The following is a 25,571-nucleotide window of genomic DNA, read 5'->3' as shown; positions in this document are numbered from 1 at the left end:
CTTCGTATCTACTGCTCATTCTGCCACCCTTCGACCCAGCTCCTTTGCCCTTATATAAACTTTATGGTTGCTACAATAAATGTTAAAAGAGTGTAAGTATTAGTTAATCGATACAGGCAAGCTTGAGAATCACCACAGTAACTGTTTCCTGCCCATTACTCACTAAAATACAATCTGTAAGCTAAAAGACTTGGCTTTGTTCCAGAGACTGTCTGAATTACCTTCATCTTTTGCTGGTGATGGTAGATCTGCCAGGCGATCTGTACGTGAACCGCACACCACTTCCCGGGTTTCTGCAATGGAAAGCACAAGAATTTAGATTAATTTATACGTTAGCAATCTACATCAGACAGAACATTTCATTTCCCTCACTGTCAACCAGGCAGCTAAGCAATGAGAAAGGCTGATTACTGAAACGGCACAATGGGTGATCAACATCTTCTTCTGCACTGCAGCAGATGATGTTTAAATTAAGAAGGAAACAGGAAGAATGTGGGCTATCTTCCTCATCTCACGGACATCTGAGATCCCTGCCTTGTTCTTTCCTACTTGTGCTCCCCACATCATGAACTGAAATGAATGGCAGCAAAGAACAGTATGCCATGCTTAAGAGAAAGCAACTAACAGTTCACAGTTCTGCTTCTGAAAAGAGCCCTGTTCATTCATCCCTGCTGCACTGCAGGCTAAGTCATGCGTGGTTATTATGGCTACTTGCTTTTGGGGAGGAAAAGGGTTCAGACAAACAATCACCAGGATGAGCAGTGCCACAGCTGAACAAGTCACTGTTTTCTGCTGAGCTGTGGTGCTCACTGTAGGGTGTTTATGTGGAACATCAGAGGCACATTGACCTAAGCCACCATGAATCTGCTCACTGGTGAATGTCTGCCCATGGCACAGTCATTTATTTCTGTGACCCTTATTTCATACCGTGAACTATTAATGCACATAAATAGATGCAAAATAAGGCTGGGATTCAACCTAAACGTTATTAATCAGAAGCAGCGAAGAGCTAACGATGACATTTTGGTTTAAGTGAAGGATTAGCGTGAAATTTTCTACTGGACACGTGAAATTTCAAAAGCACATGCACAATACTCAAAGCATCTGTGTATAAATATGTATATAAAATCCCCCACAAACCTTACTTACTCTTACTGGAGGCCTATAAGGGTCTGACACCTATGGAAAAAGCAGAAATAAAACAATCAGTCTTTCTAAAACTAGCCAATGTACAGAAAGGTGGGGAACTTCCTTCCTCTGAACAAGTAAAAGCATTTAGAAAGTAATGTTCCACAGAAGTCCCCTGTGACATGGGAAACCCAAAAGGCTTAAAGAAGGCTTAAAACTTCTCTTTCATTCCTTGAACCAAACTCAGCAGAATTTTATGATAAACAAAGCAGCTTCATGCCAGCAACTGAACAGTGCCAGTGCTTTTCTGAACCTTGTAATCGTTCTGAAATGGAGCACATAAAACTTCTCTCCAAGCAGTGCTTAGGGGAAAAGATACTGAAGGGGTTTCCTGCCCCATTTCCCTGTGACTTTGTTTAAAGAAGCCAATACATCCCTTTGAATTTATGACTGGTGGAGGCTACTGTCTCACCAGAAAAAGAAACCTCTGTCCTGACTGCATGTTCCCAGTCTAGAGGCCAATTTGCTCACCAGCTTGCCCTCCCTTTTCTTAAGAGCAATCCCTATGTTTACTGTAAATCCAGATAAGCTGAAATGAAGGTTATATATTGTTGCCTACCCCTGGAGTCTTCTGCAGCAGCGTATGGTGGACTGTGCCTGGTCTACCTGCTACATCAATAGGGTTTGAAGTCTGAAAGACAAGAATAGAGCGTGAATAATACTGTATCACACCAGCAGTACATTTAACATCTCTATCTGATGTTAACAGCATTAATTAGGCCATGTTTGCACTGTGCTCTGAGCACGCATGTTGCTACATTAGTGCTAAATGTTATCTCTTACTGACAGCCAACAGCATTTAACCACCATGTCATCTGATATTATTGAGCAGCAGCAACAGTATTCCAGTAGCACCCCTAAGCCCCACTGAAATCACACCCCGTTGTGCTATGCAGTGTGCAAGTGCATGGGAAGAGACAGTCCCTGCCCCAGAAGCTTATTCTTTAGACAAAACAGGCAGGAGGTAGGAGAGAGGACGAGAGAGGTGGCCTGCCTCCCTCCATGTGTCAGGCAGCAGCCAGTACAGCAGTCAGGAACAGAACAACTCGAGCATCCTAGTCCCATGAATATTCCACCCACTGGACCATGGCCCCTCTCTGACTGGGGCCAGGTAACACAATGCCTAAACCAGCAACAGTCCATCTATTTGCTTGGACAAGGCAAAATGAGAAACCTTAGAAGGTGCTTGTGGGTTTTTTATAGCTTTGCATTGTTTATCCCATCATTTTCCAGCGAGAACTAAACACCTCATTGAACGAATCCCTGTTCCTCCTCCTCCGGATCCCACCTGTTGCCCTGTCCTAGATGATCCCCAAGAACTCATTTATCTTCTCCCCCTGGCATTCATCCATCTCCCACTCCCAGAGCTCCTGCACCTGGTGCCTCCACACAGCTGAGTGTGGAGGGTTAAACCTCATCTCCCAGGAGATTACTCTGCTCACATTTTAGGTCAAATTATAGTAGATTTCAAACAGTGCAAGGCATGAGTATAATCATGGGCGTGGGAGGGAAGATAGGTTTTCATTTGTCTAAGGCTGGTAACTTCCAGACTCATTAAGAACAGAATTCTCGTGTGTGTGTGTAGGTAAGTCAATGCACTCCCCAGGCAGAGCTGAGCTCTCAGGGCCTCTCTGACAGCTGAGGTATATATAAGGTGGCAAATAAGTTACAGCTATCATACAGACAAGAGCTTTAAGATCACAACATGTTAATAGCACGGTGTCATCCTGTCCCTTTATCCCCTGGAGAAAGACGTGAATGCTTCCTCCAGCAAAGTAAACGGAATCCTTCTGACCTTTTCAAGTTCTTAGCTCGTGAGAAATGGCCTTTGGGAAACTCACTGAGAAGTTCACCGTCAGCCTGGATTTATGTGCAGTGGACTTGCACAGCTGTAGGCAATGGACACGGGAAGGGGAAAAAACAAAACCAAGACCTCTGCTTTGGAAAGCGAGAAGTGCAGGACTCAGCGCGCCAAAACCAAGTCATCAGGTCTGTAGTGATCAGGAAGGCTTTAGTCAAACAGCTTGGGAGGGAGAGAGCATGGAAAAAGGATGCAGTAACAATAACTGGAGTGGCTCTGCCTAGCAGCTGAGCTCTGTCTCCTCTAGGAAACTGTAAAATAATGTGCCAAAGTGGCAGATCCACTTTTTAAGCTATCCCTCTCTTTTTCAAATGTTAGATTGTATGTAAATACATAGTCCAGAGATCAAGTGATGTCAGTGATTAACCACAGCACCAGAGTGTGACCTTGCACAGCTTAAACTCAAGCTAGCAAATGTTGGATCTATCTATCATTAAAATGAGTGAAAAGCTAGTTATAACAGCACTAGGAACTGCTTAAAAATGTAAAGGGTCTGTGTTCACTTTTCCTTTCTTGCTATGTTAACTACTTCTCCTTGGCCTAATGGTAGTTTACAGTGAGGTGGAATCTGAGCAGCTCTGTAATGAAGATGGAGAGCAGAAGACCATGCCATCGGTGTACCAGCAGCTCCTCATCAAGAGGAAGCAGCCTTATGGCAAAACACAGCCCTAGCTGCCTGCTAGCAGAATTTGGCACTTCCACCTTATTTGTGCAACTCCTTTTCTTGGAAGATCGAGTTCACACCCTGACAACTCGGGGTCTGTAGGGATTCCCTGGCATCCCTTGCAAGAATAACAACAATTAACACTGGCAGACAAACTCCATCAAAGGATGGATGTGTTCTGTCCCTCTTCCTCTCTCTGCTTTGATGAACTGATCCTTTTCTAGGCCTGCGGCCACTACACACAGAACTCCCATTCGGTGGCACTGAGGAAACACTCCAACTTCCATTAAAAACATTAAGTTAAGGGCGGAGGTTGTAAGAAGCCTTATTTGCAGCAGTTGCTAATTACTGACTTGCACTGACATCAGGGAGACTGCTGAGGGAAGCACATCCCACAGACCTGCCTGGCATGGTTACGGAAACCACCTTCCAAATGCAAACAGGAATGGCCTGGCTACTGTGCTGGTCCTTCAAGCCTTCTAACACAGCAGCAGAGCTCTATGGAAATGCACTCCAAGATAAGAAATCTCTAAAATCACAGCATGTGAGGAAGCTAAACATGTCACCTGACAAAGGAAGTAAGTGCTTCATTTTAAAACAAATACTGTGCAGATAAAGCCCGTTTTTTCCTTGTTTGGAGAGATTTAACAGTTCCGCACATTTATAAATAGTTAATAAAAAGAACATGTCTGGGAGGGGGAAAAAAAGCAGTGCACACCACAGAATTTGCCAAAAATGGGGGTTATCATGGCAACATTTCCAAATGCCAATCAGTGCTAGTTGTAATGACATGTTACAGCTGCAATGCACCTTTCAAACACATTATCTCAAAGAAGCTTGCAGGCATTAATCAACCCTTATAAAACCCACTGCAAGATAACTTTATAGATGAGGAAGCTGAGGAACAGAAGGTTTAAGCGACTTGCCCAAGGTCAGACAGTGTTGGAGCTGGGAATAAAAATTCAGCTCCTTCAAATTGCTCTACCCATTTACGTAGTCAAATTCTCATTGCTTTTTTTCTGGGAATAAAAACAGTTTATCTTTTGCAATCTCAGACCATTAGATTTATAAAATGATTTGGGACTCATCGGTCTATTACGAGCTGTAAATGTTTCAATCAAATAATGCACTTGACTGTGTGCTTCTCCTCCAGTTTCAGCTGACCTCCCAAGTGAACCACTATATCCTTTTCCAAGGAAGGATCTGTAGTGCCAAGAGAAAATTTCTGCTAAAGTGTTGGCTGCTTTGTGCAGAGGATGCTCCCAGTTCTGTGGGGTGATTGCTTCCAACCCTGGGCTGCATTTCTGCGGGTTAAACCATGTGCTACAAAATCACCAGAGACACCACTCTGAACACAGTTTCTCTCCCAGCAAAAGAACAAAGCCTTCAGAAGAAGAAGTTTGTACCTTCGGTTGAAATGCTCCCTGAAGTGACCCAAAGGGACCTGAATGTGGAAGCATGGGTGGCATTCCAGGCATTGCTGGAGGATAGGTTGGAAAGAACTACAAAAGAAAAAGAGATGCTTATGTCACAGGATGACTTGAACAATAATGGAGGTAGGTGCCAAGCCTGGCACATACAAAAATAGTACTGTGCTGAGCAAGTGCCACAGTGAAAATAAACGCTAAATTTGCTTTCAAAATTTTTCAGAGCAAAGCCAAAACTTGGAAAATGCACTCATCTGATGAATTTTCTAGATAGTGCTGAACGAGTGTGCCTTTAGAAATTGTGGACTATTGCAGGAAGCACAGAGCATAATTTGGGGTTTATGTTCCCTTTTCGTTAACTTTGCATTTTTCTGCAGTTGCAAACAAATCGATCCTGTTTTGAAATGTGACTTGCTTTAATTTTCAAAGCAAAAAAGAACCACAAGATGCTGCACTGCACTCTAACCACAGGCAACATGCACACCACCTTGTAGTTGTGTAGGTTGGGTTAAATTTTGCTTAGGCCTCTCCTGAGCACATACAGCAGTTTTACAAGTCCCAAAACATGTAGTTTTTGTGCTTTGGAGCAGTGGGGAGCACCAGGAAGAAACCACCAGTCTGACTTACTCCTGTGACCTGAGCAAAACCTTGTGAAAGAGCCATGCACTCCGGGCTGCTGCACTGGGAGAAGCACCAGCTGCAAAGATACTGCAATGACCACTGATTGAGCAATTCCTGCGCATTCCCTGCCATCCCAGGCACAGCCATACAGAGCCACAGCAGCAAAAATGCAGTAGACAAGAGATTTAAAAAAAAAAATTAAAAAAGCCCAAAGGAAATTTTGTACCTTAAAAAGATAAAAATCAAGACGGGAAAAAAGAGCTTTAGGAATGAATGAACCAAAACACGACTCATCAACTGAAAACAAGCAAAAGAAGAGCAAGCAGAACCACTAACAAAGAAACCAACTGGAAAGGTGGGCACTCACGTTGGAATGTCGAAAGTAGGGGTTGTCTAATTTGGGAGCGTACTTGTCAAACTGGAAAGAAAAGAGAAAAAAAAACGGAAAAGAGGTGAGTTTGGTTTTGGCAGTAGCAGACACATCAGCATTTCAACACAGACAAATAATCATGGCCCGTGTGCACAGCATTGAACAGAGCAGAACTGACTGGTTATTCCACACTCGCTCTTCGGGGAGCTCACTGATTTCCCAAAGCTAACAGAGGAGCCCCTGGGTCTCGCTGGGTGCTGCCAAGGCTCACTGCAGAACCCTGTCTCAGGCACTGCATGAAGAGCTTCCTTCACTGGGAAGAGAGCAGTCCTGACACCTGCAGCACAGCAAAATGTGGGGAAGTTCAGCTCCAGGTCTAGCTCTGGGGTCTGCCCCTGGATCACTGAACTAGGTCACAGACTAGCAGGTGAGGAACATTTTCCATTAGACCCCAACATCTACTGTGGGGCAGCCAATACCAATTCCTCTTTTTCTGGGTTCCTGTAAGAACCAAAATTGTTTGGGAAAGGGCTTAATTGCTTTAGATGCACAAATCTTGATATATTCCCCTTCCCCTGCAAAAGGGAGAGTGCCCCAGAGAAAAGGTGATTGCTAACCTTTCCCATTCCAGCATGGGGTTTTACCACCTCCATGTGTGTAGTCTGTGCCCCATTTGTCTTGTACCATCTCAGAAGCAAAACCAAAGCACAAACACATTGCATTTCTGAACAGTATGCACATTCTGCTGGGGAGGAGGGAGCGGGAAAGAAGGCAGGGAAGGGAGCTGTAGGACCCCATGAAAAGCTGCTTATTTGGCAAGTCAGCTGCTGTTTCACACTCCTCTATGTGCAGGAGAGTAGATTTGTAATTTCATTAATTACAGTTATTACTGGAGCCATGTCCCCTCCAGTGTAAATACCATAAATTACCAAACACATGCAGCTGTAAATTTCAACACTCCTCTCTGGTGTTGGGATTAGCAGCCCTGATCTAGTGGAATATAAGAAGATGTGAGTGAAATATAACAAAAGAGCCTTGCAAGTTGTTTTTGGTCTGAAGGCTGACATCAACGGGCACGGGTGGGAGGGAGGGAGCTGTTCGCAGGCTCGGGTATCAGAGTTCTTAAATAACACAGGAGACTTCTGAGGAAAGATCCAGGAGTGTTTTACACAGCCCGAGAAAAGAAGGGAAGGTGTTTACACATGAGTACATTGAGCAAACACCTGGGGCTGGATTTTGGGTGGATGATATTGCTTTTAATTGTCTCACTGCTAAGCAGATTACAGCCCAAGAATGTCATCGGGCAGTCAGCAGTGGGAAAGTGAGAAACATTATGCTCCTTGAGTCCTTGGTAGTTCTTCCCAAATGCTGCTTTGGCTGTTGCTCCTGGCATTTGCCAGTCTTAGCAGAACAGGGTTATTTCTGCGTTTTGGACACAGTGTGAAACTGAGAGGGGGGGAAAAAGCTAAATCTTGTGCTTTCAATCTCACAAAGTAATTGCCAGAAATGGGGAGAGAGTGCATTTTAAAGTACTGACAAAATCCATTTGTAGCAGATCTCTAACAATTTTGTAACAGCTGCAGCAAAGTCCTGTTGTGTTACAAGCAAATTCAGTGACAAAATACTTATTACACCGTCAGGAGGATCTCTCCCACTAGAACCAGCCACACACAAATTAGTGGTTGTTGATGTAATCAAGTAATAAAATGCCAAAATCGATACAGATTAGAAATCAGGAGGAAGAGGGACAAAACTCGTATTGGATGAGATGCTGCACTGTGGTGAGAGCTCTAGGTGAGCCAGCACAGTCTGCCTGCACTGAGCAGTTGTGGGGATCGTGTCTGGGACTGGAAGCCACCCATCTTGTGGCATCCTTGTTGGTGTCTTTTGGTGTGTCACGGCAGCTGGCTCTGGGAAAGGGGGAATAGAAATACACACCACGACACACGAAAAGGAAACTAAAGGGACTCTGGACTTGTCTCGTGGGTGCTGTATCTGCTCACGGGTAGCAGCATGGGGGACCCAGAGGCTTGGTGTGGAGGCTGTGGATGGAAAGGAGGTCCCTTCAGGAGTGCTGAAGGGCGGGGACAGCACGCCTGGCTGAAATGAAGAGGGCTGGGTTTTGTTTGACAAGAGCGGGTTAGGCTTTTTGACCAGAGATGCTCTACTTATCCTCACATTTTGGGCTGGGGTACGCACCATGGGAGGTGCAGAGGGCGGCATGAGCGGCGTCTGGGGCAAGCTGGATGGAAAAGGAGTGAATGTGTGCTGGTGGGTGTGTTGGTGCTGATGCGTGTGTTGGTGCTGGTGAAACTCCGCTCTCAGCAGCGGCACCGGGCCAAGTGAGGCAGCGGCCCGGTCCGAACTCTGAACCAAAAACCGGTTGTTCAGCTCTTGCCTGAGCAGTTCGTGATCTAGAGGAGAGAGAGAGAGAAAAAAAAAAGACACAGAGGCCCGTGGGCCTGTGAGTACCACAAAGACGGAGGAGAAAGAGTCAATATTCACCTGGCATTCCCTGTTTCTGCAGGTCATGCTGTGGTGGTTTTCTACGTGAGGACTCATTGGTGGAGGTAAGAGAGATGCCTGTGACAAAGTACCAATCAGAATCCCCGAATGAGGCTGGCAATACATGATTGGTTGGTTGAATGATATCAACAGGCTGGTATCTAAAGGCAAGAGAGAACACCATGAGTCATCACAGCAGAAAACAAAACACGAGAACACCGTGAGGCAGCACAGCAGAAAACACGAGAACGCCGTGAGGCAGCACGGCAGGAAACACCGCGGGGCACGACCTCCGCCCGGCCCCGCCCGCGCACCCCGCCCCACCCCGCCCCAGGACACCACTCCTCCTCCTCCTCCTCCTCCTCCTCCTCCTCCTCCCCGGACCGAGGGGTCTCTGTGATCACACCTCGGAGCTCCGGTCTCACGCCGCGGTGGCCGGGCCTTCCCGCACCAGTGAGGTGCTGGGGATCCTCGCCCCGTCTGGAGGCCAAGAGCTCGCTCTGAAATGAGCCATACTGACCTGCTTCCGCCGGAGGGGAGACCCGCAGGCAAACACACACACACTGGTAATGGATGCTGGGCCTAACACGTGTGTTATGTGTGTATGTCAGGCCCTCTAAATATACACATTTAAGAGGTAAAATTCTGACAAGATCTACAAGTGAGGTAACCATGGATTTGGGCGGCTGGAAACTACCTGCTCGGACAGCCATTCCTCAACAGATCCTCCCCCTCTCCTCAGCCCCAAGACATGCACACAGCGACCAGAAACATCCATCAAAATCGAGGCCTTCTTTGCAATAAGCGTTTTTTGAGATCTTAAATACCGAGCAGCCCTTTCCTCAACTTCTAACAGGCTGTAATTCTCATTTTTTTGTCATTGCCTCCAGGATTTTCTGCTGTGAGAAAATACAAAGGAGGAATCAGTGGGAAGAGGAGAAACATTGAACTGGCTCAAGATGTCATGAAGGTTGCAATGACTGCTGAAACAAAACGTTCCATCATATGATGTGGCCTCTTCTCAGCATCTTCCTCCTCTGGAATAAAAACTTCCACTGAATGTGAATGTGGTTTAGGGCAGTGGAAGATACCAGCACTTTAGAAATTACGTGACTGAAGACAATAAGGACCACTGTCTACTTGCCCAAAATGTCTGCTGGTATCAATTAAATCCATCTGTGGCTTTGCCTAAGAACTTCGAACAGGGATCAGCACTCAACATCATATATTTTCTAAGCAAAGAGCAACCTGTGCCCAAAGCTGTGGATGACATACACCCAGTCCTGACTGACCTACTTGCTTCTGAATTTACATGAATCCACTTATTTCAGTGTAACACCCCTTTCAAACTACAGCTCTGAATACAAAGGGGCAAAAGAACACCTGCACTTTAAAGTTTTATTTCATGTTCTGCAGGGGTTTCTTTAAGTTCAATTTTTTACAGTAACATTAGAAATGTCTAAATCAATCACTTTCTGAAGTGATGTGGTTAAGATCTTTAAAAACAGGCACGCTGATGGGGAACTTCAAGGTCTCTACTACCACTTAAAAGCCTACATCCAATCGAAAGTCACATTTCAAAGCAAATTTTGGGTGCCTAAGTCATTTGCTTTTCAGTAATAAATGTACTGCTAAGAGTAGGTACTGTGTACTGCTACAATCATTATAATAATTCAAAAGCAGAAAGTATATATACTTGTGATACTGAGCCTAAGGCACTGAAGCAAAACAGTCTATAATGGGTTCTCCTTGGATTGAGCAAATAAGAAAAAAACCCCACAGGCTGAAAGCACTTAGGTCCAAAACCTAACCTCTTTAGAGAATATGAGTATGATTTCATGTGTGCGTGTGTTTACGCATTTAAATCTGGCATGACTTAAAGAAACTGAATCCTTCTCTTAGCATCAAGATAATCCACTTCTCTGGAGGGAGAGATAAAAGCGAGTTGGCAGTTCTAAGTGCTCTGATATCCAATTTCTTTAAGAGACTTGAAGTCAGACTGATAGATTTGCAGCTGGCTCCAGCCCATAGCCCTGTACCACAGCTTTGGCCTCTGTCAGCAAAAGGAAAGGCCTGGAGATGTCTGGAGAAGCGGTGTGGCACTCGGAGGAGTGGCTGCTTCATAGGAAGGACGGGATGGCCAAGGAATAACCCAGCTCTGTGCAGGGCTCTGAGCAATGTCAGGGTCAGAACTAAGTTCTTGTATCTGCCAGTGATGCCTCATCCATCAGGTCCAGTCATGTAACAACACAACCAGGAGCAGAGAGCCTGAGCAGCCCTCTGGATGCCCAGACACCCCTGCTGTGTGTGCGCACGTGAGGCAGGCACGGTCCCAAAACGTCAGTCCTGCTCACGGTGCCCTCGCATTCCGAAGAGAAGAGACACAGACCACTGTTTCCTCCGTGTATCCTACATCAGAGCAGCCTTGGTGCCCTTGAGCAGAGGGCAGAAACCCACGCAAGGGTTGCTCCTGTGTTACTTGTATTAGCTTTAGGTTTCAAAGGGAAGAAATGCCACCAGAAGCGCATTCCTGTCTCGCTCTTCAGGGCTGCTCAGAAATATTGTTTGCTTTTAAGAAACTTTTATGTGAATGACAACAGAAGCTCCTGGCTCTGCAGCACTCTGTATTGATTTTATGATGTGCCACTTTGCAGGCATTTCATATAGTGCAGACAAGAGGCATTTCACTGTCTGCAGGGTTAGACGCCCAGACCTTTCCCTCCACTAACTTAGGCTTCTCCTACTTAAATTGCAGGAGAAATCCTTTTAGTAGGAGCAAGACTGTTACTGTTTCCTGGCAAGCTGCTGAATGTGAATAGGTCACTTGATCTTGCACCTCCTGAAGTTAATGGTGAAAACATACTTGCTTTCAGTGACTGCAATATCATGCTTTTAGTGAGCGCTTTGCTATTTCCTTTTGCAATGCTTTCAAAGTCTCCATCACAGTAGTCCTTTGCCTTAAACAGGGGAAGCAATGAATAGGTCTCCCACAGCGCTGCCAACATCTTCCCAGCCATGTGGTTGAAATTCTAGATGGTGCCAGGGCCCGTGAAAGCCGCCAGCTTTGGCCTATGTGGTCCTGCCTCTGGCTAGGAACCCACAGCACTTTTGGCTATCACGGTTCTGAGAGCTCACTTTGGACCAATTCATGTTTTTTCTTTCACTTAAAGAAGCAGTTATAAATAATGAGACATTATTTAGCTACTGGAAGAAAAAAAAGGGGGTGCAAGGCCATCAGATTTTTCCACAGCAAATCTGCCCTTTCCTTATTCCTTTAACTGACTTCACAGGAAACACAGGGTGCGTTTTTTGCAAAATGCTTGTCCTGTTTAATCCTTGCTGAGTTAGTTGTGGAGTCAAATGCCAGATCAAAAGGAGGCCCCAGCAAGTGAAAGTTGCTGGGAAGTCTCCAGCTGCCAGGGTCTCTTCCAGGGACAGCTGTAGGCTAATGGATAAGCCATAAACAGGGCGTTCAGGGCAGAAGTGACAATATAATGGGGGCCAGGGTGAACAAAGGAAACTTTTTAAAAGGATGCAAAGATTGTGAGAGTTGAACAGCAGAGCTTGTCAGCTGAGCTGCCCCTGACTCGGTCAGAAAGGCCATGGAGCCGTGGACTCAGAGCACTGGTGCTGCTGCAGGCAGAGGATCCTGCTCTGCCAGCAGGATGTGCTGCTGGTTGAAGGATCAGAGCAGGGGATTCAGTCAGATTCAAGTGTTCAGTTACAACAACTGTCTGGGACAATTAGAAACAGTATTCTCACATCAGTTCCAACAGTGGCAGCTTTCATTAGAGTGGGGAGAGAGGAGAAGGGGAGAATGGCAAACTCCACATCAGTTCCCTGTTAATCTAAAAAATGCCTGATGACTGGAATGCCACACTGCACAACTCACACCCTAAAAAGGACCTTTTTCTTTTTTAAATTTTTGTTCTGAAGACTTCTTATAGGAAGCTACAGTGCTGTGTCTACAATCCCTCATCTGGTGAAGCACGTGCAGGTGTCCTACCTGTTTCACGAGCACTGCCCCAGTCCCAGCGCTCGCTGCCCACGGAGGGCTCTGTGCCACGGGGTTGTGCCTGCCCACCAGCCAGCCCATCTCTCCACACCCTCCAGCGCATGCACGGCAGATCAGCCCTGGCAGAAGAAGGGAACCTACCCGCAGGGTGCCCTGGTATCACGAGGCTGTTGGTGGGTAACGCTGGTGGAGGTGGCAGCGTGGGTGGGGTGGCGAACATGGCCGGATGGTGCTGGTGCTGGGTCTGCGATCGGAGAGAGAAGTGCGAGGTAGCAAGATTGGAGATGGAGAGGGGCAGAGCCGGGCCGGAGGAATGGTGAGGAGGAATCTGGGGCGACAGGGGAAGGTGTTTCGGGAGGCTGATGCTTGTTGCACTGCTAGCACTGCTGCTCCGGCTGCAGAGAGAAAAAGATGGGAGGGAGAGAGACAGAGAATGTTACCACACAAGACTGAAACAGTGTAAGAATACACTGGCAGGAACACCACAACTATGAACACCCATCTCCCTAAGCTATGCTTTTGCTTTTCTTAATGGCAATGGAGGCAGTTAACGAATCTTAATGAACTTCTCCGATGGGGCAGGATGGGCCTGGGGCCCCCAGGAGTGGTTTCCTCTGGTGCTTCAGCCCTCTTATGACTATCTTTGAGATGCTGGTGATGGCCACAGAGGCAGCTGGATTTTGCACCTTTCTTTAGCCTCTGATGACCTTGCAGTGGCCATGGATGTCCTTAAGATCACGTGATGCAATGATTCAGATCCCTTTTTCTGTTGCTCTAGGTGTGCAGAGCTGCACAGTGCCAGTGACTCTGGGACCACGTTGTATCTGGTGTGCAGCTGCAGTCACACAAACATGTAAAGGCACACCATGCTAATAGTTTTTCTCATAATAATGTGCATTTTACATGTTCTTCTATTATTATTACTACACTGCAAATGATCTAAGTTTTGTGGGCTGAAACACACTATCACTGAAGTTAATAGTTGTGTAATTCCCACAATACTGATTATTTGTTCCAATCTAAACCTCTGAGAGATCTTGAATAGTTTGAAATATTATTCACCATTTATACTGTGGTGGCATTTACACGGTAAAACCACAACAGACCTTAAGTATGCAGGATACTATGAAATACACATTAATGGCAGCTCTCTGTATTCATATTCTGACCTTTGTGCAGCCAAATATTATGCTTTAAATCAGTTTTCTCATCTTGTTTAAACAAACTTAGCTCTTGTTTGGGAAGCAAGGCATGTTTTCTGTACCAGCAAAAAGACTATACGGGTTCCAGTTGACTGACTGAACTCTCTTCTCTAGAAATGTTTTATCCATACCATTTTTGCCCACCCCACTTACTGGATGGAGGCAACTTAAACAGCAGAGCTAAGCCTCCTGTTAGATCTGGACATGTTAGATGGAAGCCGATTTCTCAGCCCACGTTCAATGGGACACAGCCTTCTCCAGTCCAGGTATCCCTCTTTTGATGCTGGTGAACCAAAAAAACTGATACCTGAGAACACATGTACTTCAATGGAAGTACTTCTGAATATGAAACAAGACTGTTTTGCTCAAACTGAAACCACCTTAAATTTCTAAGGCGAGAATTGGCCAGCTCTCCCAAGACAGTGCAAAATTCCTCTAGAAACTGGAAGGAATACATGCCTTTCTCCCAGAACAGGAGCATTCATCACATGTTTCAAATACACTGATCCACCACTGCTGGAAAATCCAGCCTGTGGAGTGAGCCCACAAAGCCCAACATCCAAACATGGACCATCTTACCCAGATGAGCACTCGTCTCACCTATTCCTACCCCACGTGAAACAAGCTCGAGCCCAGCAGCAGCACGAGGACGACACGAGTGTCCCTTCCCCTACCTGATATTGTTGAGTCCGTTGTGGGCCACCTGGTGATGCACTTGGTAGTTGAGAGGCGGAGGGATGTGGCTCGGAGGCTGGCTCCGAAGGTCAGGGATTAGCTGAGGCTGCGACTGCGGCCGAGGTTGAGGTTGTGACTGTGGCCGAGGCTGCGGCTGAGGCGTGAGCCTTGGTGGTGCTGGTGCTGAAATCACTGGCTCCTTCTTCAACAGCGGGCTTGCTCTGGCACTTGACGTGGGCGCTGAGGAAGTAGAAGTCACAACGGCAGCTACTGGCTGGGGGCTGGGGATGGGCAGGGCGAAGGGCACGTCGGTGCTCAGTTCCCGGCTCCGCTCTAGCCCAGACACCTTTGGGACATTGGCTGCTTTCGCTTCTGGCTTGTCATTCAAGGTGGGACCTGATGGAGCGACGAGAAAGAGAACAAAGCGCACGATGAAAGGTTTGCATTTCGTTCCCTGCTTGGTGGAACACACGCCTGGGAAAAAACAAGTCATGTTGGAGCTCGTGGGAGCGTCGTGGGAGCACTGCTGCCACAAGATGGATGTGTGTTTGTGTCTGTCCTTCCGCTGTCCTTGACTGGCCAGTCTACAGTACTTTCAGCATGTGTGTGAGAGACTTAGCTGTCATTAAATGAATGCATACTACAGAGAACATCCAGCTCTGTGACTCCTTCCCAGTCCCAAGGTTGGGTACAGCAGGAGTGTGAACATGTCTCAGGTTACTGCTACAGTATTTCCTGCTCCATGAAGTTTTAAGGCTGATAATGGACTCATGAACACAAGCCTGACCATTATGACATTTCACTTTCTCAGTGCTCTTTCAGGGTAACCCACGTTGCATTTAGGCTCAGCTCCAGCTATGACACACTGACCCAAGCACTAATCATTAGTGATAACCCCACCTGCCTTCTGGGGAGGAGACTACCTGGCATGTCTGCGTGGGAAGTTCAGTGAGCACCCAAGTGTAGTCCTGCTCACCCTAAGTAGTGCACGCTGTAAGCATGGCACGCCAAAACATCAGGAATACTGTGACCTTGTAAAATGCACAGTGGGAATTCCACATGGAATTACTCCTTCTCTGATGCCAAATACTGCTGTTTTTCATAATTAAGTTAAACAAAGCAGCCCAAAGGGTTAAAAGGCTGGAAAGGGAAAAGGGAGGAAAGGAGAGATATTTCAGATCAAGCAGTATCCAAAAGGTCAAAGACAACTGAAAGGACCAACATGAAAGCAATTCAACTCCCACTGTAACTCCCTTTTTGACCTAATCTGTATATCCAAGAAAAGCTCTTCAAGGGTTACAAGAACTGATGCTGTGGATGTGTTTCACATGCACACGTCCCACCCTGCACACACAGCTCTTCAGACTTTTAGGATACGTGGTTTTGTGACCCACCAAAATGTGTTGGGGGCTGTTTGCATTCTGCTGGCTTGCAGACATGCGAGAGATGCTACCCACTCTCATTAACATGCTCCCAACACCCTCACAAACAAATTCCACCTTTGAAACTTTCCCATCTCATCAAAGGACTGAGCCAGTTCCTGATGTAGGAGGTGGAAATAACACACACCACACACCACGAGCTAATTCTGGCCGTGCAGATGCTCTGACCAGGCGTTTGTGAACCAGCCCAGGCAAGGCCAGCGCCCTCAGTGCTGCTCTGAGGACCTGAGCACCCTCGTGCCCGTGGCAGATGAGAGGAGGACAGCGATGAATCAGAGCCTGCAGCACACCAGCTCGTGTTCTGTACCCAAAGTGCCCACGTGGGGATGGCATCTCCTTCCCTGAGATAAAAGACAGCTTCCCACACTGCTTCTGGCTCTGCTTGCACTCTCACCATAGCACCATTTCCTTCAGCCCTCAATCAATCAAGTCATCACTACATATGTATAAATTCAGAACATGAGAAGACAAATGGAAACATATGAACCATATTTATCAGTTGAAAATGTCTGAGGTCTTGTGGCCTCAAACCCACAAATAACAGGAAAAGAAGCCTTTCCAAACACCAGTGTTTTGGCTGGCAAGAACTACTATCAACCCTGTACTTTACAGCACCTTATACATCTTTACAGGTTTGACACAATGTCTGGAGGTCCTACATTATTCTCTACAATAAATAAGGCTAACTCTCATTTCAGTGAATTTGTTTTTCAAATAGGAGTTCATGCATCACAGGTACCCTGGTTGTGAGATGTAACTAGACTTGGTTCCAACGCTACTTAGAATTTATTTCTAAAATCAAATTCTCATCACTCTTGCGCACCATTATTTTTTATAATGCCACCTATGTTTGTAAATGTTCCTCAGATTTTATTACTAACAATTCAAAAATTGTCATTGCCTAGTCAAGCCAGGGCTCCCCACACTGCTTTTTGGAGAAAGTGTATTCCCAGCTGCAGATCCCACTGTTTTTCAGGAGCTACCCATTAAAAGCAACTGGGTTTCATTCCAGAGCAGAGGTTTCCTCAGAGCCCATTAGCTCTTTCTACCCAACAGGCCTCCTCCTACAGAGTTAAACTTCATATTGGGTAATTATGGGCAATGTAGACTAATGGTGTATATTCAAAACACACTGGCACCACAAAAGTTAGTTGAGTAAAAAGTCAATTAGATCCAAAACAAATCAATGAAGTCCCACATTAAAAGCAGCTGTTTGACCAGTTTTATGTACAACTATCGATTCCCTGTGGTTTCAGCATTAGTTCTCATTTGCAATTTTCTCAAAGCAAAAGCTCAGGCTCACTTGCTGACTGAATTGACCAACCAGCCTGGTTGTGTTTGTTAGTTCTAGGGGTACATGACTAATTTCTGCTGCCAACTCCCATCTCTCAGGCTGCAGGACTGCAATGTTTTTGTGTTTCATTCAAGACAACAATGAAAATATCCACATGCTTGTTTTCCCCCTTTCCCAGAAAAGCCGCAGGCACGAGTGTGAGTATCTCCTCTCCTTCTGCTGCACAAAAGCAGGAGCACTGAGAAGGGAAAGACACGGTGGGAATTCATGGGCAAGGGTGGAGAAACATTTGAGCCAGTGGAATCCCCAAGCCTTCTCAGCCACCACCCAGGAATGGGCAAAGCCCCGTGTTTTGGTGACTTGCCATTTCTCTTTCTGATGGCTGCCATGCACACTTGGAAGTCTCTGAGCTACCTTGCCTGGAATCCCTCAGAAAGTTAATGGTTTTAATGAGAGATGTTGCCCGTTCTGATCAGGGTCTCAAACTCAGCAGTTTCTCCATAGGATGCCTGAATATCCCTCCTAAGGGAACTACACTCTTGTGTGCCCAAGCTGTGACCAGGCTGAGTGCTGCTCACATATGGAGATGTCCCAAGGAAAGCAACCAAATATTCGCTTTTGTGCAAGGTAGATCAAGTTGCATTGAGATCCTTTCAGAAATTTCTGTTCTTGGGCTCCTCATCGAGCCCTTCTGAGCAGATGGACCCATGGAGCTGAGCACAACTGCCCCAACAAAAACACAGGCCCACCCGACCATGCCACAGCGTTCTAGAGGCAAAAATGTGTTTATTTTTACCAAGTCCTAGAGTAATTTTCATGCTTAATGATAACAGGCTGAGCCAATTTGACAGTCAGCTCCAATAATTCAACCTTAATTAAACCTGAACGCATGTCAGTTCAGCTTGTCCCTTCACAGGAAATCTGACATTTGTAATGATTCATGTTCCAGCCATGCTATGGGAAGGCTGGATCACATCTGCCATTCTCCACCATGCAGAGCGCTACCCCTTTTCAGCATGCCAACTTTTGTTTATTTTCTAACCAAACACTTTGGACTTCTTCCATTGAGAGGTTTTCTTAAATGCACAGACAGTGAAACATGTCTTGATCTCGGGGATGAGTGATGACTGAGTGCGAGAGACAGGGGAGGGAGGGCTGAAACTGCTCTAACAAGAAAAATAACAACAACCTGGGATTAGTAATTCTTGCCTCCTTGATCAACTAATTTGTTCATTTGGAGCGCTGCAAAATGTTAACCTTCCTACGTCTTGGGCTACATCCAATTCCAGCTTAGGCTGGCAAAGATGAAAACTTTACCATTTTTAAAAGCACAGAGGGCTTTCGCTAGTGCTGGTGTAAATCTGCAGAAATCAGAGTTTAAGGGAAACCCTAAAGTCAACTACAGTTTAAATTGCTGTATAAAGACGGTTTCAGAAGGAGTTACCTGAACCTGAAAGACCATCAGCCAATATCCCATGTGAAACCTGCCTGAATTCAGAATCTGTGACTGGAATAACCATGCACTGCCCATCCCCGGGGCTGTACAGGGTGACTTGCCTGCCAGTGTGTAACTACATGGCATCGCAGGCTAAACACAATACAGAAAGTCCCAGACACAAATTAAACCTTTCTGTTACAGGAATTTGCTTTCAAGCTGATTAAGAGTAGCTCAAGTGCAAGGGATTAAACATGTAAAGGCTGCTTTGAGAACTCCAATAAGCAGTTGCTGTGTTATACAAACAGTACTTAGGGCAACAGCAGTTCCAGCCCTGCCTCTTGCTCTTTGCAAGCTGCTGGTTGCTGCTGAAAGGAGACTGTCAACACACGTACAATGTGATTGGAAATAATCTAATCTTGCTTGCACGCCTTTCCTTTGTCTCTCGAAAAAAAGAAAAGTGGAGTCATTCAGACGGCTTTCTGCAGTCTCCCTGCAGCCTCCCTCGTTGCATTCAAACAGCAAGGGTGACGGGGTGATGTGAGAAAGAAATTCCTCTCCTACATCCATCAATGACATCTTTACCAATGGCAATTTCCCAAGAAACACAACAAGCACCATCTGCAGCCCATCTATCCACCCCGTACACATCCCTAAAAACAGACACAGGCCAGGCTGGCTATGATGAACCCTGCTCCATATTACAATTCCAGCAAGAAACGCTGCAAAAGCATCACCACAGGAATTATATGTGGCAAGAAGCTGAGTATTTCAGAGCGTGTTGATGAGTCCCAGAGAAGAGTTTGGAAGCATCAGCAAGGGGAACTAGTAAAGAAAAGCATGACTTTACAGCAGTAAGTCAAAACAAAGAAGTAACTAAAGGAGTGTATTCAGTGAACATCAGTAAACATTTAGTGTTTTATTATATTTTATATTGAATTTTAAGACTGCTGCATAATGTATTGTGGATATGCAACACAACATAAGCACAAGATTACATTGGCAGCGATAACACTGACACTGCTAGAGTGCTTACAAGTGAAAATCAATATTTAAGTGCTAATTCTTTATCCCTAGCTGGCTTTTGCTTTTATATAGATGGCTTTTTCATTGCATTTTAGGAGGGTAGCACTACTTAAGACATTAAATGATTAGGCTGGTTTGCAAAGGCAAGGCAAGCAGAGCTACAATACAGAAGCACCCAACACATGGGGCACAGAGTTCCTCCAGCTATTTTAACACAAATCAGCTCAAGATAAGAAATAAAGACCTGGGACTTGCACATCTAACTACTGTCTGGAAGGGTCCATGGTGTGTACAGTGAATGATTTTTAGCATTGAGAAGCAAAGGCCAAGTTGCCATCGTGACACCAGAACTACACCTGTTAGGCTGCAGCAAAACAACGTTCTCCTGTGACATGGGCTCCTCTGAACACCACGGGCTGCTGGTGGGCTCTCCACGAATAATTACAGTGTTTTCTCACAGAGGAAAGTAAGCTGAGTCCGAGCACAAACCCTCACACCTGGCTCTGAGCCTGCACTGCCGAGCTGGCCTTTGTTCCTGGCACTGCTCCCCCAGCCCATCCCTGAGACCCAGTGCTGCCTTGGCTTCCAGCGGGAAGCTCCTTCCCAGCCCGGTCTGGATTCGGCCCCTATCACTCAGTTCATTTGTACAGAGCTGTCTGTCAAGTCACATCACTTTGCTGCAATCTGAAACACCCTCCCAACAGCTGCCACTATCAATTACTCTCCCAGACAGCCCTGACTATCAGGAAGAGAACTGGAGCGAGCACTTGCCAGTTTTAATAAACTGTGTTGCCCAAGTCATTTAACCTGCTAGATTGCTGTATGCTGGGGCTGTAACAAGCCTTCAGCTTTTCAACCCAGAAGAAAGCAGCAATGGCAAAAAGCTGTCAGCTTGGTCCTCGGAATTAACTTCCAAGGGTGTCTTCCCCCAGCCTCCCTTCCAAAGTGCCCGAGTTTAAAAGTGAAATATCTTCAAGTCATTTTCATAATGTCACGACACGGAAAGCAGCTCACATTTTTAACAGAACCAGCAACTCTTGGGAGTGAAGGGCTGACATGCTCCACGACTTTCATGTTAGGAGCACTCCTGAGCAGAGAGAGCTCCTCTCACACCCACATGCACATGACCTGTGGGCACTCCCCAGTGCTGGCTCTGTATCCCTCACCACCATCCCAGCCAGGGGCTCCAGGATGCCCTGACCACCTCCAGTTACAGTTTCTCTCCCTATCAAAAACTCAAATGTGGCAAATTCACATTTACTTCGGTTCTTTCAGGAACAGGAGGAAAGATTTCCTACAGAAACATTTATTTAAAATCAAAACACTTCCATCCAGATCAGTGTTTTCAGTTTGTGGCTCACATATATACCAAGATGTGAACGTTAATCAAAAAGAAAAGGTCTACCATCATTAGGATTAAATTGGCACACAGGAATCTGCACATCCACCAGAAAGCTTACTGGACTCTGCAAATCAAAAAGAAGATTCAGACCCACTATGCTAAATGTTTTCCTTGGCCAGCTCCAGAGATAAGAGCCTTTGTTGTGAAAGCTTGCAGCACAGAAAGGTTTCACCCCCTCCCCCAGAAACGGAGAGCAACAGCATCAGGACCTACGGACTTGACGCCGATTTGCTGCTTTATGGTTCTTTAATGGGATGTTTTATTCCTGGAGATTTGGGAGCTTTCCATGCTCTATCGAGGCATGTTAGCTGTAAGCACACATGATGACACACCAGGGCTGCAGGAGCTGAATGAAAATGGGTGCCAAACACAAGGATTGGGGCCACAGCACAAAGAAGGAGGATCACCATTCAAATCCCCCCGAAGTAAGTCACACTGCATTTCCCCAGCAATGCTGCTTCTGGCAAGGTCTCAATGCAGAGCTGAAACTGGATTTGCAGCTAAAGCACCTACTGTAGATGCTGGCACTGTAATGAGATTGAAAGTTTCATACAGGCTTTTTAATCCAGGGCTATAATGGTGGATCAAATGGGTTGAATCTCCTCAGTGCTGCTCCTAAGCAGATGCTGAGTGCCTACAAACCAGTGACGTAGAAGCCACTCTATTTCCCTGGCCAGAAGACATTGCTAAAGCTTCTTCTAGTTACTAAAGGTGTGTTTGTCTTGTTTGGTTCTGGTTTTTTTACCTGTGATGGCACATTGTGCCCCTCATCCAAGTGACAGACACGCAACACGGTAAATAAGCTGTTTAGAAAGACACCCCTCCAAAGATGAAAGCAAGCAAGCACACATCCTCAGCTCCAGATGGAAGCTTTTAAACAGACAGAACTGCTACGTACCAAGGAATCTTATGATTTTAATTAGGCAAACAAGGGCAAATAATAAACCATCAACTACTACATTACAGGAGAAAATGTACTACTTTTGCTGTTTGAAATCCTTATTGATTCCCATCTAGCCTGCGAGTGAGTTATTAATCACTCCAATTAAATCATGAACACAGGTCTTTACGCTGAAATTGAACCCCCAACAATAGATCAATAACTCAAACCTCCAAGAGCAATTACTGCTCAGCATAATAAAGCAGCCTGTTACAGAGAGCTCCATGCAGACCACAATTCCCTCTGTCATATCCTTCACAGGCAGTGCAAACAAACTGGGAAAAGAAAGATTTTATAACTATTATTTTCAAAATAAACAGACATCTGCTTAGAGTTACCTAATCTCTCTCACATCACAGAGGCAGATCTGCCAAGGTCACATTGGAGACATGATTACATTTTTTCACAATTTGTTATTCTAGCAAAGCCCTGATAAGATTGAACTATTGAAGTTCACACTCTGGTTTAATTTCAAGAGGTTAAATGCCAAATCCTTTTCTTATTGCTACAAGGAAGGGATCTGCCAGGCTGCATAATACCCTGTGTGGGCTAAGACAACAATTTTGTTTCATCTGCACAGTCTTATGAAGGTTTTGACTTTATTTTTTTTTTTAAATGACATCAGAGAACTCCAAACTCCCAAAGAATGATTTAAAGTAAAATCAGAAAGTGAGATTATTCCGGAGGAGCGTGAATGACCTTTCAGATCGTCCAGCCTGGAGAAGTTAAGTCAACGTCTGGCTGAGAAAGCACACTTGCTAACCAAAACCAGAAAAAGGCAGGAAAGAACATTCTGAAACACCAGATCATCTCTGCTGGGAACAAGAGATGATTGTCCTAACCAGCCAAGCGTATGCAGGGTCACAAAAATTCCCATCTCTGCCTTGGAAGACAACTGATGCTTGTCCTGATGTAAGGAAAAGAGGAACCATCCTCACTCAGGCTCTCCAGTGCCCTTTAACTCCCTGTCCTTTCCAGGTGACAGTCATTTTTCTGCACACATCCTTGCTTTGACAGGCTGGCCCCTTCCAGCAGGCCCCTGAGCCCAATCCATCACCCTTCCTCAGGGGAGCTATTGGCAGCCAATTAAGTGGTGATGGACCCACACCAAGGAGCTAATCAAGATGAGTTCATACCCTACCCTTCAGCCAGAGCACAGAGGACTGAAGATGCCACGGAAGAAAACTCACATGGAGATCTTTGCTGAAGAGCCACAAAACCTGCCCATTCCCCACATGCTTTGTGCCTTCCAGACCCACTGTTACAGCACATTGTTTAGGAGGCTCTTTGCTACATCCCTAAATTTTTAGGGATAACAAGGACAGCAGCAATAATTTCTGCTGGATTTCAGTCTGCAGTGGTCCTTGCTAGTTGTCAGACTGCAGAGGACAACGTGTGCAGTCAGTATGTGAAGTGCCAAAGCTGCTTTTCTGGCCCAGGGAAGCCAAACCTCAAAGATACAAAAGGGTGGAAAGCAGATCTGTTTAGAAATGGTCTCAGTAACTTCACTAAGGTCCACACCTGATGTTATGGCTGGAGTTCTGAGAATGGAAAGTTCTGCTGCAAGTCACACAGTGTCTGCTGAACAGGCACTGAGGGGAGGGACTGACCATGCACAAACAAGCAAAATCCCATCTCTTTATTTGTTATGTCCAGCCCTCACAGTTCAGTAACTGCTGTCACATTAGTGCTAATACACTTATAATTTGTGAAAACAACACTTGAGATCGAGTGCTTGTCAAGTGGGGCCACTGCCTTCCAGCCAGCAGCTCCTCATACCCTGCAGGCTCCCACTGCCCTCCCTCCACATTCCCAGGCTCCAGGAGGCACCTTCCAGGGAGATCCCTCCCCTGGATTTAGCAGCAGCACATCACTACTCTAAATCAACACGTTTAGCTGTTACCAAATTGCCTCCATTTTGCTGGCAGTTGTGCAGTAGCACCTCTTTCCATTAACTTGGTTGAGAATCTAGGGTCAAGATGAAGAGAAACTGGAAGAATTTCCCTGCAAGTTCAGGAGCAATAAGCTCTCCCATCTCACACCTCTTGGCATGGTCAAAATCCAGCTCCAGACCTGCTTGAATGGCATCTTAAGAAAAAACTGAGATATTGAAATTAACAGACTGAATACATTAACAACATTTCCAGTTGCATCATGGATAATTAAAATATTTAAGGGACAAGCTGCAAGTTGTTAATCAAGGAACGTTTACTTGAATGGTGTGTGCCCTTTGGATTTGGTCCCTATGGCAACCAAATATTCACTCCAAAAGGATGAGCTGGAAGAAGGATGTCAGGAGCTGCCTCAACATTTTAATTCACACAGTGAGCAATGAATAAATACAGCTACTGACAGCACAGCACAGGCAAAAAAGGTTCATAAACAGCATCAGAAAGCCACAGATGGCCTTTTGCTTTTTTTTAAGACTAAAAAAGTTCACTCTTCCTTTAAACACACCCACTGTAAAGATCAAGAAAATTGGACTGTGCTGCACGTGAATAGCACGTATTAGCTACTGATAACAAAAGGGCTACAAGAGAGGAGCTTTCCTTCACTTCAGTTCTCAATCCTTGATTTTTTGCAGTTTTGTTTCCACTGCCCACACTGGAAGATGTTGCGTCTTCAGAAAAATCTTTTCCGTCCCACCTGGTTCCACAGGAACCACATTTTGAGAACACAACAGCATGTGAAGGATGCCTTTGCAGGATGCTTGGAAAGAAAAATGTGAGGGATGATTGGTTTTTCCTTCTAAACAGGAAGAGAGGTTTGGTATGCAATAAGGAACAGAACACTTCACTGCACTGCAGAAGGCAAACTCCTTCAGCATGATCTCAGTGTGTGAAGTGCAGCTGCAAAGCTCCTTCCAGCTTTCTCCTTTGATGAAGTGTGAATTCTTCAATGGGCAGTAGAAATTTTGGAAATACTTCAGTGATGGATAGGCTGGAGGATAATGTATGATCTGGCATCTAATAAGACCTAAGAGAGGAACACTGTGTCGTGCATTGCAATGGAATCACACCTTATTAATGGAAAGGTGCTCTTGAATCTCTTCTTGTGTGAGGGTTTATGGCTGTGGAAAAAAGTCTTTCAAGGCTGGAGAGTGGAAGGCTGCATGGATTGCTGAGATGCCAGCCAGAATGAGCAAAAAGCCTTAAACAGGACCTCAGGACTTGCAAACCCACATATTTGCTCTGCACTCCTTCTCCCACTGACTCCTTGGAGTCCCTTTACACCCACTGCAGTGGCCCTGCAATGAGCATCAGGCATAAGCACAACAATTTCTACAAGGCTGCTGCATGGAATCTGCTGCAGTTGTCACAGCCATGGAAGGCCCTTGTGACTCTGCCATGCAGGAGGCTCCTCACTGCAGGGAGGGACAGTCACTCAGGACAGCCCTCACTGCCCTACTGACTGAGGTATTTGGCTTTCTTGGTGCCAGGGGTTTGCAGGGAGCCCTGCAGCACATGGCTCTGTCCTGTCCCACTCCCCAGGCAGAGCCACAGC

The 25,571-nt window shown here is 45.8% G+C and overlaps 1 protein-coding gene across 14 annotated transcripts in view; it reads right to left on the bottom strand.

Annotated features, from left to right (window-relative positions):
- Positions 1-25,571, bottom strand: part of FBRSL1 (fibrosin like 1) — a 370,905-nt gene that overhangs the window by 12,550 nt on the left and 332,784 nt on the right. For 5 of the 14 annotated variants that reach the window (XM_018076290.2, XM_018076282.2, XM_018076279.2 and 2 more), the window contains 8 exons: positions 14,528-14,924; positions 12,793-13,046; positions 8,310-8,545; positions 6,129-6,179; positions 5,120-5,215; positions 1,748-1,819; positions 1,141-1,179; positions 222-293 (listed from right to left, as the gene is read on the bottom strand). In XM_018076290.2, the coding sequence (XP_017931779.1) occupies positions 222-293; positions 1,141-1,179; positions 1,748-1,819; positions 5,120-5,215; positions 6,129-6,179; positions 8,310-8,545; positions 12,793-13,046; positions 14,528-14,924 (1,217 nt within the window). Of the gene's footprint in view, positions 1-221; positions 294-1,140; positions 1,180-1,747; positions 1,820-5,119; positions 5,216-6,128; positions 6,180-8,309; positions 8,546-8,636; positions 8,798-12,792; positions 13,047-14,527; positions 14,925-23,257; positions 23,351-25,571 lie in introns of those variants that run through there. The other 9 variants (XM_018076289.2, XM_018076280.2, XM_018076276.2 and 6 more) reach the window with 9 other exon arrangements.

The sequence above is a fragment of the Manacus vitellinus genome, unplaced genomic scaffold (genome assembly GCF_001715985.3).
Source record: "Manacus vitellinus isolate BGI_N305 unplaced genomic scaffold, ASM171598v3 scaffold_31_pilon, whole genome shotgun sequence".
NCBI lineage: Eukaryota > Metazoa > Chordata > Aves > Passeriformes > Pipridae > Manacus > Manacus vitellinus.
Note: the sequence above shows the minus strand (reverse complement) of the source record. Positions and strands in the feature narration are given on the sequence as shown.